A 12,053-nucleotide genomic window follows, 5' to 3' on the forward strand; every position below is an offset into this window, starting at 1 on the left:
GCCTCTAGAAAGGCCACTTGGGCACCCACTGTGGCTGGCGGCATCCTAACAGCACAGCCAGGCCCCAGGCTGCCCAAAAAAGCATCCCACAGCTAGAGCTCGGCTACTGGCCCTTCGACCATTTCTCGAGTGCCCGCGTTACCAATCACCTGCTAGATGTTCCTCTCGCTGTGCCTCCCTGCGCTCTCTCTTGCACCTTTGCTGCCACATTCCTGCTCTCCGCTTTTCCATGTGTTTATGCTCCAAACGTACTTTTCGCAATGGTCACAAACTGAGGAAGGACTAACTGGGTTTCTTAATTGAAGATATATTGAAGCAAAAAACGTTAAAGGAGATTTGAGGGCACAAAAAAAGGAACAGCTTATGGGGTTCTGTGGCCAAAGATGGAGGGTCGCCATAGACCTCAAAGAAAGAAAGACAAATAGGGTCTTGAGGGCAAAAAATGAGGAAGTGCACTAACGTAAACGAAAGATCCTAGGGTTGTGACAATTGTAATGATGCTTACCTGGGTCATGCTAGTAATACCTAGTAAGCGTAACTTTATTCTCCGATTACCTGGTTTTGGTAGTGGTCCCTCGCTAACTACTCTGACTTTTCTAGATGATGAATCCTGGCCCTAAACTTAACCCCATAGTTGATCAATGTCAGACATCCTACAGTGGGTATTTTTTGTGACATTTTCCTTATTTGAACATCAAACCAAGCTTAATGCACAAAGCCTAAGTCATTTCATTTTCAAACTACTCACAGTCGCAGTTGTGAAAGTGCCATCCTCGGTTCTCGGATTACAGCAGTTTTGGGCATATTGATCTAATTCGTCAGAAAGAGTTGCTGTTTATTCTTGTTCTAGGGCTCTAGACCCCTCAGTTCTTGGTCCAGTTCAAGTCTAGAAACAATCCCAATTGCTTCCTTGTTAATTCCCAGTGTGATCTGCTCATCTAACTTGGCTATACTGATCCTTTAGCTCAGCCTGTGGTCTCATCAGGACTATTAAAGTCAAGTCACCATCCATCTTCAAGACGTGTCGAGCAACAGGTAATACCCCTCCAATATCCCCATTCTAACTTTGCTCCAGTACTGAGCCTAGAAAATTATGTAAACCTGAGCACCTCCAGAGAAGTGGTGAAGAGGCGGAGAACTCCTCCTTCCACCAACCCCCAATGGAACGAAGCAAGGGGACTGCTTGCCACCTCAAAATATACCCCTCCCACTGTGACCCTTGTCGAAGAAGAGCTTTCCAGTGCTTTTGCCAGGGTGGGTCTAGTGGGCAATGATGTAAAACATTCTATAAATAAAAAACTCTTGACTGCCTATTGACCAGAGAAAGGTTTCTGGATATGACACACTTCAAACGTAAATAATAACAATTGCGACATCTGGGGATTGAAAGCATCAGTGGCTCTAGCTGGACATTACCCAACATAGGGCCCTATTGCGATCTCGTAAGGAAGGAGTCCGAATTGTGTACGGAATTGCCTAAACTGTTACGGAGCGGCAAATCATCCCCCATTCCGAACGACCAAGTACGATGCGCATATCACGTCCACGTTGCCCGAATCGTTTACGAACCTGATCTAGTCTGTACGTCTCTTGCGGAGACGATTCGTACAGCTCTATGGACTCTGTTTACGAGCGAGCAAGTACGATGTACGATTTGGACAGCTTTCACAAAACAGTATGTCCGGATCAAAAAGGCTGCCGGAATCGTTCTTTGGGGTCCCGTAGCAGGCCCCCCTTCACCTGGAGCCCTCGGAATCAGACCCGTGGGGGTGCCCATGGGTCCCCCGATCCAAGCATGCACAGTGTGGTGGGCACCATGGGGTGCCCGCCACAGGGTGTACGCCTTTCCCCAACCACCCCTTTTTGCTATGGGAGCCTGTGTACGCATCCAGTATATAGGCCCCCATAGAGTTCAATGGGAGTCTGAGCGAACCAAGTCCGTAAGCATCGTACTCGCTCGGTCAGACTCCAGTTCTCTGAATCGTACGGAAAGGATTCCATCGGTCGGGATGCTTTCCTTACGAGATCGGAATCTGGCCCATAGTGTATATATGCAAACGTGCAGTGTCATTAGTCAACACCAGGATCTATGGGGTTTTATTCATGCAATGAGGTAAAGTCACCTTGAAGATGCCCCTGGCTATTAGCAGAGATGTTCACTGCTCCATCATTGTAAGATTCAGTCTGTGGGGCACTCAAGAGTTTTTCTCATGTCACTATAATAATAAATGTGTGAATCTGCATTAATTTATACACTTGCTCTAAATATGATACTATTGTTCCAGATTTCCCAGGCGTGTCATAAACACAATATAGTCACTAAACCATACATTAATTTACCCCAAGCATACCGTCCACCATCTAATATGACTCACCCTAAATGATATGAAGGACAACCAGTAACTATGGCAACAGACCGAGACCACCTTGATGCCAGTCAGCAATTACCCCAGAAGTGTAAAGCGCCGAGGTGCCGAAAGCGCTTCTAGACCATACAACTGGTGGTAAAAAGCTATACAAATGCGCCTAGCTTAACCTGTGTGGGGAAAAAGCTGAAAATCCAGACATTGTAAATTATTTTCACTACCTTTGTGAACGCAGAGCGCTGTCGAGTTTATTTTTACCTAAAACTTTCTAGATTCCAATAATATATAGCTGGCCATCTCAATAAGCACAGTCGGCCACTGTGGCTTAAAATAACGACCGTCTTTTATTCAACTCACTTGTTTTGCAGAGAACTTCAAAGTGTACCAAAGAAACACAATTTACTTTACACAGAAACGTTGCATAAAAGGTATATTTGCTATATTTATATTTATTAACGCATACATTCCAGAGGAAAGAAGGGAGCGTATGAAGTTAAAACGTTACAAAAATAAAGTAACAATAGTGTGCACAGGCAGCCGTTTCAATCCGTGAACATCCATGCATTTGAGATTCATCATCCTAAATGCAAAAATCGCAATTACAGAACTCGCTATATTGCGAAGAATCGCATTTAAGGAATCTCAGTTAGAGATTCCTTAAATGCTGTTCTTGAACCTTTTTAAAATTGCGAATTCGCAATATGGGGCCGCTATTTACAGTGAAGTGTAACTTCGTGGTAAATAGCGAAAACTTAGAAAAATGCACTTTAAAGCATTTTTCTAAGTTGTATGTTACACACACACATGTCCTTTGGACATGTGTGTGCGCAACACCTGTGTACATTTGCATTTCAGGGGTGCTACAGGGTGTCGTTTGGACACCCCTGGCACCCTTAAATTCGCTTCCTTATTTGCGATTTAGCTAACTGCTAATCGCAAATAAGGAATAACTCCATTCATTCCAATGGGCCTTGAGGCCCATAGGAATGAATGGGAAAGCCATTCCTTATTTGCGATTAGCAATTAGCTAATCGCAAATAAGGTAGCAGTAGAAATCGCAAAATTAATTGCGGTTTCTACATTCATCCCGTTTTGAGAGTCTTTAATAGCGATTCCTTAATAATCGCTATTAAGGACTCACAAAAGAGGACAATGATGAATCTGGGGGTATATTTCTTTGGGTAGGTTTACGATGCGCATCTTATGTCACAACCTGCCATACAACATGAAGGCATAGCATTTTAAGTAAACTATTGAGCTGTGGGTGTACCTGTTTGCAGATGTCAAAACATGGTTTGCAAGTGGGATTGATGCCCTCAGCCGGTAAGCGTCTTAATTTATTTCTTATGCAGAGGGCTTTTTAAGTGCAGAATTCGTTCCTGGGCATGCCATAAAGATTTTTTATTAATATGCTGAAAGCACAAGGTGTTTCACACTGTGGTCATTTTTATGAAGTTAATTTACTATATAACTTGTGCATTTTTATCTGCTAATTACTGTCGTGATGCACTCTCATCATAATTTCTCTAATAGCTGTTTTTTGTCTCACTCCAAGGGGCGGTGGTTTTGGAGAGTTCGCAATAACCGAGTCCTGGACAATTACCCCATGCCCATTGGGCACTTCTGGCGTGGCCTTCCAGCTGACATCAGCGCCGCCTACGAGAGGCACGACGGGAAGTTTGTCTTTTTTAAAGGTGAATATAATGTTTTCCACCCCCACTTTTTCCTTGTGCTTTCTCTCTTCCCCCCTCGGTCTCCCGACTCTCGCCTGTCGCTTACCTTTACCCCTGTATTCCTTCTTTCTCTCCTACCTCAAATTCCCTCCCCATTTCCCTGTTTTGTGATTCATCTCTCCTCCCCGGTGTCTAACCCCGCCCTTTTCATCGCTTTCCTCGTCTTTTACCCCCCTCTGCTGTGTACCCCCTCACAGTCACCCCCCTCTCACCCTTGCATGTGAGGCCTTTCTAGCGCCTCTCGTTCACTCTTCATCAGACACCCCTCCCCAGCTGATCCACATGTGTACCTGCCCACTACTCACCCTTTCTTGTGAGCACTTTGCCCTTCCCTTCCATTAGAAACCAATTCTCTTTCTTGTGGTCAGAAGTTACATGTGTGAGATGTAAATGTAAATGTAAATGTGGGTGTACTTGTAAAGCGCACTGCGACTCCAAGGAGTATCCTGGCGCTGAAGACCGCTGGGGAACCCGTCCTGGTTTTCCCTGTGAGATGGTCCCTTTCTGGGTATCTCCAAGGTGAAACCAGGCATCCCCGGCGTCTGTGGGGGGGCCGTTGTAAAGATGAGGCAAGCTTAATGCCCAGAGTTGCCGAGTGTGTTCCCTGGTTAGAGTAGGCACCGAGGTGAGAATTATCGAGTCCGTTTTGACCTTGGTCCACGACCCTGCCGCGTCGGGAATTGAACCCTGGTCCCGGGCCGTTCTCTGCTTACGGTTCTGCCGCCTCTAACCAGTGAGCCACACCACTCCACCTCCTCCAGAGAAACTCCTTGTTGAGAACTTTTTTGGGATTTGAAGTTGAATAATCCCTTGCACCCCGCATTACTCCTGCGGCAGGACTATGGAGGAGGTCCCCACTAGATCTACTTCCTTGATTATATTTTCTCAGGTAAAGAAGATGGTGCAAGGCGCCACCAGACTGTGCCGGTTCTTTATGCTTCCAGGGTCCCAATGGGTCTCGGTCTTGTTCAACCTTAATTTTCCATTGGACTATTGTGCCTGGAATTTGCGGGTGCATGAGTAGATGTCCCGATATGTGAACAATGATCTGCAGGAACGTTCATCCACTGTCCGATCTGATGCACGCTCGGCTTAGGCCCTCAATAGCTGCGGAATGGATGCCCCACAGGCCAGGTCTGATCCCAGAGTGGAGCTGTGGCAACATTTCCTTCTGTTCAAGTCAACATGTCCATCATGGGAATGGGAATGGGGGTCTGTGGTCAATAACGGTCAAGCACGCCAGCATGCAGCACCATGAGGCTTAGCCCTCTCCCAAGAAGGGAAATATCGTTTAGAACGCGGTGTTTACACCGCAGTGCCTTTAGAACGCTGCCATTATAACGCAAGTCGTTATTACGACTTGCGCTGGATGGCGCTGTTGGGCAAGGAATGTTGTAATTTTATATTGCAACACCTTCCCTACTGTTACGTGGACTGGTGTTGGAATATAAAATTATAAGATTCCAAAATCCGCGCCCTCCAACGCAAGTCGTTGTAACGACTTGCGTTGTAATGCCCGCGTTGTCAAGTACCGCGATCTTTTAGATCGCGTTGTACTGACATACATCCCCCAAGAAAGATAGTAAGGGAGTAAGAGGAATAGGCCCTATCAGAACAGACACCACTCCCCTCTGTATTTTTCCAAGAACTGCCTAGGTTCCTAATGCAGTCCTTGTGAGACATCTTTACTAAATCTGTAGCAGGGCATGGCAGAGGTCTCTCTTGCCACTTCCTTCTAAGACCTAGCATTTTGAAGTCTCTTATTGTTTGGGCGCGTTCTTTTGACCTCACCAGATTACGATGAAGACAGTTCCCCAAAGCGTGATGAATTGACAAACAGCAAGTGTGTCCAGAGTTTAGAGTAGCTATTTGTGATGCACTATCTATATTGTTTATTGTCTATTTAAGTCTGGTGAAGCCCAGCTCAGAAATAGTTAGTCTTGCTCCTGAGGGAATAGAAGGATCCAGAGAGACCATCAACATCTGTCTTTAAGGGCCTCCAGTAAGCATGTCCAAAGCCTACCCCAAGTTCTCCTGGTCTTTGGTGCTAAACCTCATGTCGCCTAGCCTAGCAGAGAGTGCTACATATTTAACGTTTTATTTTGGTTTACAGGCTCAGAAAACAACCCTCCATCGTGCATCTCCCCAAACATACCACTCTCGCAAGCAGGCTGGCTGCCAAACTCAGAAAGGTTTATTTACAGCCCTTGTTGCACAAGGGCAATGTGAAATGAAAGGCATCTCTCCGGAAAGCGAGGTACAAACAAACTCTGAGTAGTTGTACAGAATCCTACTTCTCCTCACTCTCGCAACCTTATAACATATCTCGTGCCCCTTATCTTGGACAGGGGCACCTCATCTATCTGTGGAAGGCGGTTGCCTTCCCCAGAAGTGTACTACACCTATACACAGTACTCATCATCCAAGAAGAGGTGAGCATGATCCCCTATATTGTTCCTCTCAGGTCCCTACACTGTGTCCAGCTAAGCCAACGATGCCCAGCTAAGAATTGTAGAGGCATGTGCAATGTGGGTAGGAGCCCTCTCAAGGATGTGCAGTCTTGTCAGTGCCCAGTGAAGCACCCTTGGAGTTGGTAGCTCTTTGTTGTGATGGGTTGTGCATTACCCACTTCATACCCAGCAAAGAACTGCTGTTCCGAGTGCTCACCTTCGTTCCTGGTGCACGATGAGATGGACTCTTTGTGGAACCCGCATGCCGGATGCTTGGCGATGCCCAGCACCTAGTTGCCCAGCCCTTTCTCCCCTCGGCCCAGCCACCATTGAGCTCCACTGGGCTCTACCCAGATGCCGCATCAGAACAGTTGGCTGCAGTTAGCAAGAATTTCCACTCTTACACACCCATGCACGTGCGCTCAACCAATGAAACGACAGCACCTTCTGGAGTCCTGCTAGAACCCATGAGCCGTGTGAGCAAGCGCACATCGATGTGAGTGCTGTCACTGCAGTCCGGAAAAAACGGACCGCCTGTGCCAGGGCACAAATCAGAGCACGATAGAGACCCGTTTCAAGGCCCCCTTTAAAAAACTGCCAGTGCTCAGCACTGGTGAGACCAGGCCCACTTAAAGCCCTGCCTTTGTCCCCCATGAATGTATGACATTGTTCTGCATTCTGTCCATCAATTCTTCTTTTTGCATGTGTCCCCCACTTGTCAGTAATATGTGCTTCAGGCTCTCTGCTTGGAGAGCTCCAGTGGTTAGGCCTCTACTAAGCCGTGGCCTTTTTCCATCTACTACTGTTTGGAGGTGATGTCACAAGTGGATTCGGATACCCAGAAATGTGATGCAAGTCTTCTCTTGCAGTTTCTTCTGGAGGTTTTTGACTTGGATGTTTCAGCAGTCATGGTGCGTATTTGAAGTGAATATGTGCAGATGCCGCATTGGCTTTAGCAACAAAAAAAAGCTGCTTTTTGTTCTTTTAGATTTCCTGTATCTCATATGCTTGCTCTTCCTTGTGGCCTTTCCCTGTGATTGTCTTTTTGCAGGATCTTCCATTTGAGTCCCTACAGAAAATACCAGTTTAGTTCCTTACATTGTTCCTTATATATTTGAGATTGGCATCACTAAGGCTAGGTGCCTGGGGGAATTAGGATAGTTATTAGAATGCATCCTGTGTTCAACCCTAAGGTTATCTTCAGTCCACAGGGAACAGGTGATCATTTTTCTGTTCCCGGTCCTTATGACGTGTCTGAATCAAAGCCTCCTTTGCAGGTGAAGTCAGGCTAGTTGGCGATTACTGCAGTTCTTCTGCATTCACATGGCAGAGCACACCCTGCTTATCAATGTTGTGTTCTACAAGGGGCTTGACATCTTCAACCTTCACCTTCATCTGGTGGATGAGGGTGGTTATCATCTTGCCTTGGGAGTAGGCTCTACCTTGCTGGAAGCAGATCCACCAGGGGCACGTGCAAGTCCTTGGCAACATCTGGAAGGAGGGAGATTACACAAGCTTGGGTGGCTCCCTCAAGTGTGTTTTCCACTGCCCACTAAATGTTACTTTAGGGGTGGATTTAGGTATCGGTGTTTTATCTCTGGAATTACAAGCGTGAGTTTGTCACTGAGACTTTCAGCCTCTGAATGAGTGCATTGGTTTCTGGAGTTCCGTGGTGTGTCACTTTTGACTTCATGCGCCCCCCCCCCCTCAGACACCCCATCCTCATTTAATGCCTACATAACATTGGAATCCAAGGACACGCACTCAGATGAATCTGTTCCTTCCCGAAAGGAAGGACACAGGCAATCAGCCTGGCACCTTACACCTCAGACAGCGGCCACCTCATCTGCTGAGTTCCGCAAGGATCCTCCCCAAGCCAACCCTCTTGAATGCATACATGATCTCCGTAGCCAGCGTCATCCGCTCTCACAAAATCAAGGTCCTCTGGAAAGCCAACAATAAGCGATTCCGTGGTGTATCACTTTTGACTTCATGCCCACCTACATCCTCAGGCATTTAAGGATTGGCTCAAGGCATGGGATGATGGGGGTCATGTTTCTATTATTTACCGGTGAGCGTCAACTTCATTCCTCTGATTCGCTTGCCCACCACCCTGGTTCTTACTTTCCTTATTCCCTCCTTAGCAGCCTCTTCTATCCTGTAATTGACCAGCAGATAGTCTCAAGAAGATCGACTACATATGCCCATTATGGCCCTGTAAAGGACCCTTTCCTATACAAATAGGGTTAGGAGATTTGTAATGACGTCAATGAGCGGTAAGTAATTGAAACATGTATTCTCTCCCTTGTGGTACCTTTAGTTCACTTCCATCTGACTCCCTGACTCTCGCCTCTCAGGCATCCCTGTCTTCATCAGCTCTGCCTCTTTCCTCTTTGGCCAGTTGTGTCTTCCTGGTGCACAGTAGGTTACCGTTGACCCTGTGTGTTTTTTCCTTCAAGGTGAGAAGTACTGGCTGTTCCGCGAGGCCAACCTCGAGCCTGGGTACCCACAGCCTCTCACCAGCTACGGGCATGGCATCCCCTATGACCGCATCGACACGGCCATCTGGTGGGAGCCCACGGGACACACCTTCTTTTTCCAGGGCAGCAGGTAAGGCGCGCGGAGAACCTGGTGGTGACCACCGCAAAAAGAACAATTGATGGACTGGATGCAGAACAGTGTCAAGGGTGTGTGTAGCCGTCATTACTGCAGTGGTAAGAGGTCGTTCCCAATCTTGACTGTCTTTCACTTCCATACTGTGGGTGGGGGGGGGGTACTTTTTCCTGGCTTGCATTGGGGCCCATGCGCCCCCCCCCCTGCTGTGCCACTGGGTGGCAAGGCACACCAGGCAGAGGTTAATAATCACAGTGTGAGCTTTCTCTTCAATTCTCGATACTTCCACTTCACACTCAATACATGACACAACCGTACCCTCTTCGTGTGCCCCCCACCTCGTCTCAGGTCAACACTCACACACTCAGCTTGTCTCGACGCATGTAATTACATCATTCGCACTCACATACAGCCAAGCCCCCTTGCACAAACTGAAAAGACGTGCCTCATTATACTCAGCCTACGCTCTAATATCACACATAGACACACACAAGCTTTTGCCTACAAACCCTCTCCCGTACTTTGGCCACTCACTTTGGCCACTCACAGAAAGACTTTCCCATTTGCCTACACGCTCAAGGCCTATGGCCTCTCAAAAACAAATACAATTAAGTTAGTTGTATTTGTATTTTAAGCCTGCAGACACCACACCTATTGCCTCCCCCCTTAAAAACATATAACCTTTTAACCTTTTTCATAGCAGTCTAACCTCTCAACACCCGCAAACTGCATCATGACACGCAACCAGTGTATCCTCACACACACACAATCAGAGCGTGTGAGTCAATACTCAGCTTGCAACACCACACACAGGCTGTTTCTACATAGACACAACTTGTACCCTCATATACACTATGCCCCGTCTCTTCAGAAACAATCTGTGTCCCAACCCTCTTTCTGTCGCGCACTCTTATACAGCTACCCGGATCTCTTCACACAGGTTGCACCCATTTACGTTCCTCGATTGAGTGAGTGCCCCCTCACAGGCCTATATGCTGCCTGTGCCCCTTACATGGGCTGTCTGCAGAGTCCACCTCCTCCTACAAATTGCTGGAGGAATGGAAACGTTTGTTAAAATTTCAATTTAACCAGCGAGGAATACGCTCACGTAGACCAGCAGTTCTGGCCTGCTTTGCACCCAACGACCCGCTGTTGAACTGTAGTTTTGTGAAGTTTATGAAGGTGGTGGAAAAGAAAATGTCGAAACTTGACCCTACATTAACTCGCAGATAACATTAAAAATACAAGTTGAACCTCACTTAATAATCGTCTAAAAAATTGTCAATTTTATGATTTTAAAAGGAAAAATTGAAACAGAATTTATACCATTTTATTTATGCAGATGCAATTTTATGCTTGCAGTGAGAAACGTTTTTGCGTGTTGACGTAATTTTAATGGTTGTATTGCAATGGTTTCAATTAACTATGCAAATAAACTTACTAACTACTTACTCCTACACGATGCAGTAGTAACCTATCACCCACTCTGCATTGCACATATACTGAAAACCCACGTTTTTCCCCACAGAACATACCTGTGCTGGCCGTCGGATCCTCACAGGTCCACTGACTGACTGACACTGAGGCCTCTGTTATGAGTTTCCCTTTATCTCTGCGGGAGATACTGGGCACAAATTGATCATTATGGACAGGATCTCTTCATGAGAGAGCAGGGATTGCTAGTTAAATTCCTAAGGATGGGGAATACTCACGCTGGACCCAGAATTACTGGGCTGTTTCCAAGGGTTTATGCAGGTAGGAAATATCTGAGGGGGGTCGGGTGTGTGATATTGGCAGGGAGGACACCCGCTTGGGGTGGGCTATGGACTTTCTGGGGCAACGTTGTCTGCCACCCCTCCCCACCCCTTACCCCCCCCCCCCGTGCCTGCCAACTTACAAAAAACATTCACTATGGGAGAAGGGGCGGTGGCTTAAAGGATATCTGCAGCCCAAAGCCTCAAATAGCGAGCTGGAAGAGAAACCTCTGTGTAGTGGATTTAAGCTCATCCTCTTTGACACCGTGTGATTTTTGCGCCTCACCAGGTGACCGTGTGAAGGGAGCGATATCGTGTGACACAGGGTGGCACCGTGCAAGCTGGAAGGTCAGCTTGAAGGGAAAGGGTATTGTCTGGTATGTGGCTTTACCCTGCAGTTTCAACCCTATTTTCCACTCGAGTTCAGATTTGCGTGTGGTAAAACCGTGTGATGCAACCCAGAAATTTCGGGTTGGGAAACACAGATCAACACGAGTTGCCTGGAGCGGTGGCGCAGTGCCCCTCCGCCCCCCTGGGGACCGCGCTCTGGACAGCTCGGAAAGGAGGCCTCAATGCACGGGGTACGTGCTGTTGAGTTTGGCATACGTCTGCAGTCCTTCTTCAGTGTCTGATAATGCTGCATGGCCGCAGCATGGGGCCGGTACAGCGGATAACACCAGGAAGGGAAGTTTAGATAAAAGCGGAGAAAAACAGGAACATTTGTGAAAGATTTAAACCAAAAATACATACAAGCCTTGAACTCCGCAAACTCAGCAGGGAAGCTAGGCACCAGATCCGGCAAAGCAAGATAAAATGGCCTTTGTGCAAAACAGACACATATTCGAAATTCGTCAAAATACGGAGTATTTTGCAGACGTCAGGAAACTCCCAAGAGCTAAGAGGCTGGCTTCGTTCGGGTGGAGGGGAAGCACGTGCCGATGAGCTAAGCGGACACTAAAGACAGACTGTGCTTTATGTAGTAGTTACAAAACTTCTGTAATAAGTACACAACAATAAATACATTTGTATTTACAAGCTGGGTCGCACTAGCTATAGGACAGTCAGGCAGTGTCCGATGGGATGGTCTGACAGAACAGTGTGTGTGCGACTCAATTTTGGCTGTTTGTGGGCCGGTTT

General features: G+C 47.1%; 1 protein-coding gene across 1 annotated transcript in view; it reads left to right on the forward strand.

Moving 5' to 3' along the window:
• Positions 1-12,053, forward strand: part of MMP15 (matrix metallopeptidase 15) — a 249,042-nt gene that overhangs the window by 212,556 nt on the left and 24,433 nt on the right. The window contains exons 7-8 of the mRNA XM_078670153.1: positions 3,922-4,060; positions 9,009-9,159. Of these exons, the coding sequence (XP_078526279.1) occupies positions 3,922-4,060; positions 9,009-9,159 (290 nt within the window). The remainder of the gene's footprint in view (positions 1-3,921; positions 4,061-9,008; positions 9,160-12,053) is intronic.

Source organism: Lissotriton helveticus, chromosome 12, assembly GCF_964261635.1.
Source record: "Lissotriton helveticus chromosome 12, aLisHel1.1, whole genome shotgun sequence".
NCBI classification, from domain to species: Eukaryota; Metazoa; Chordata; class Amphibia; order Caudata; family Salamandridae; genus Lissotriton; species Lissotriton helveticus.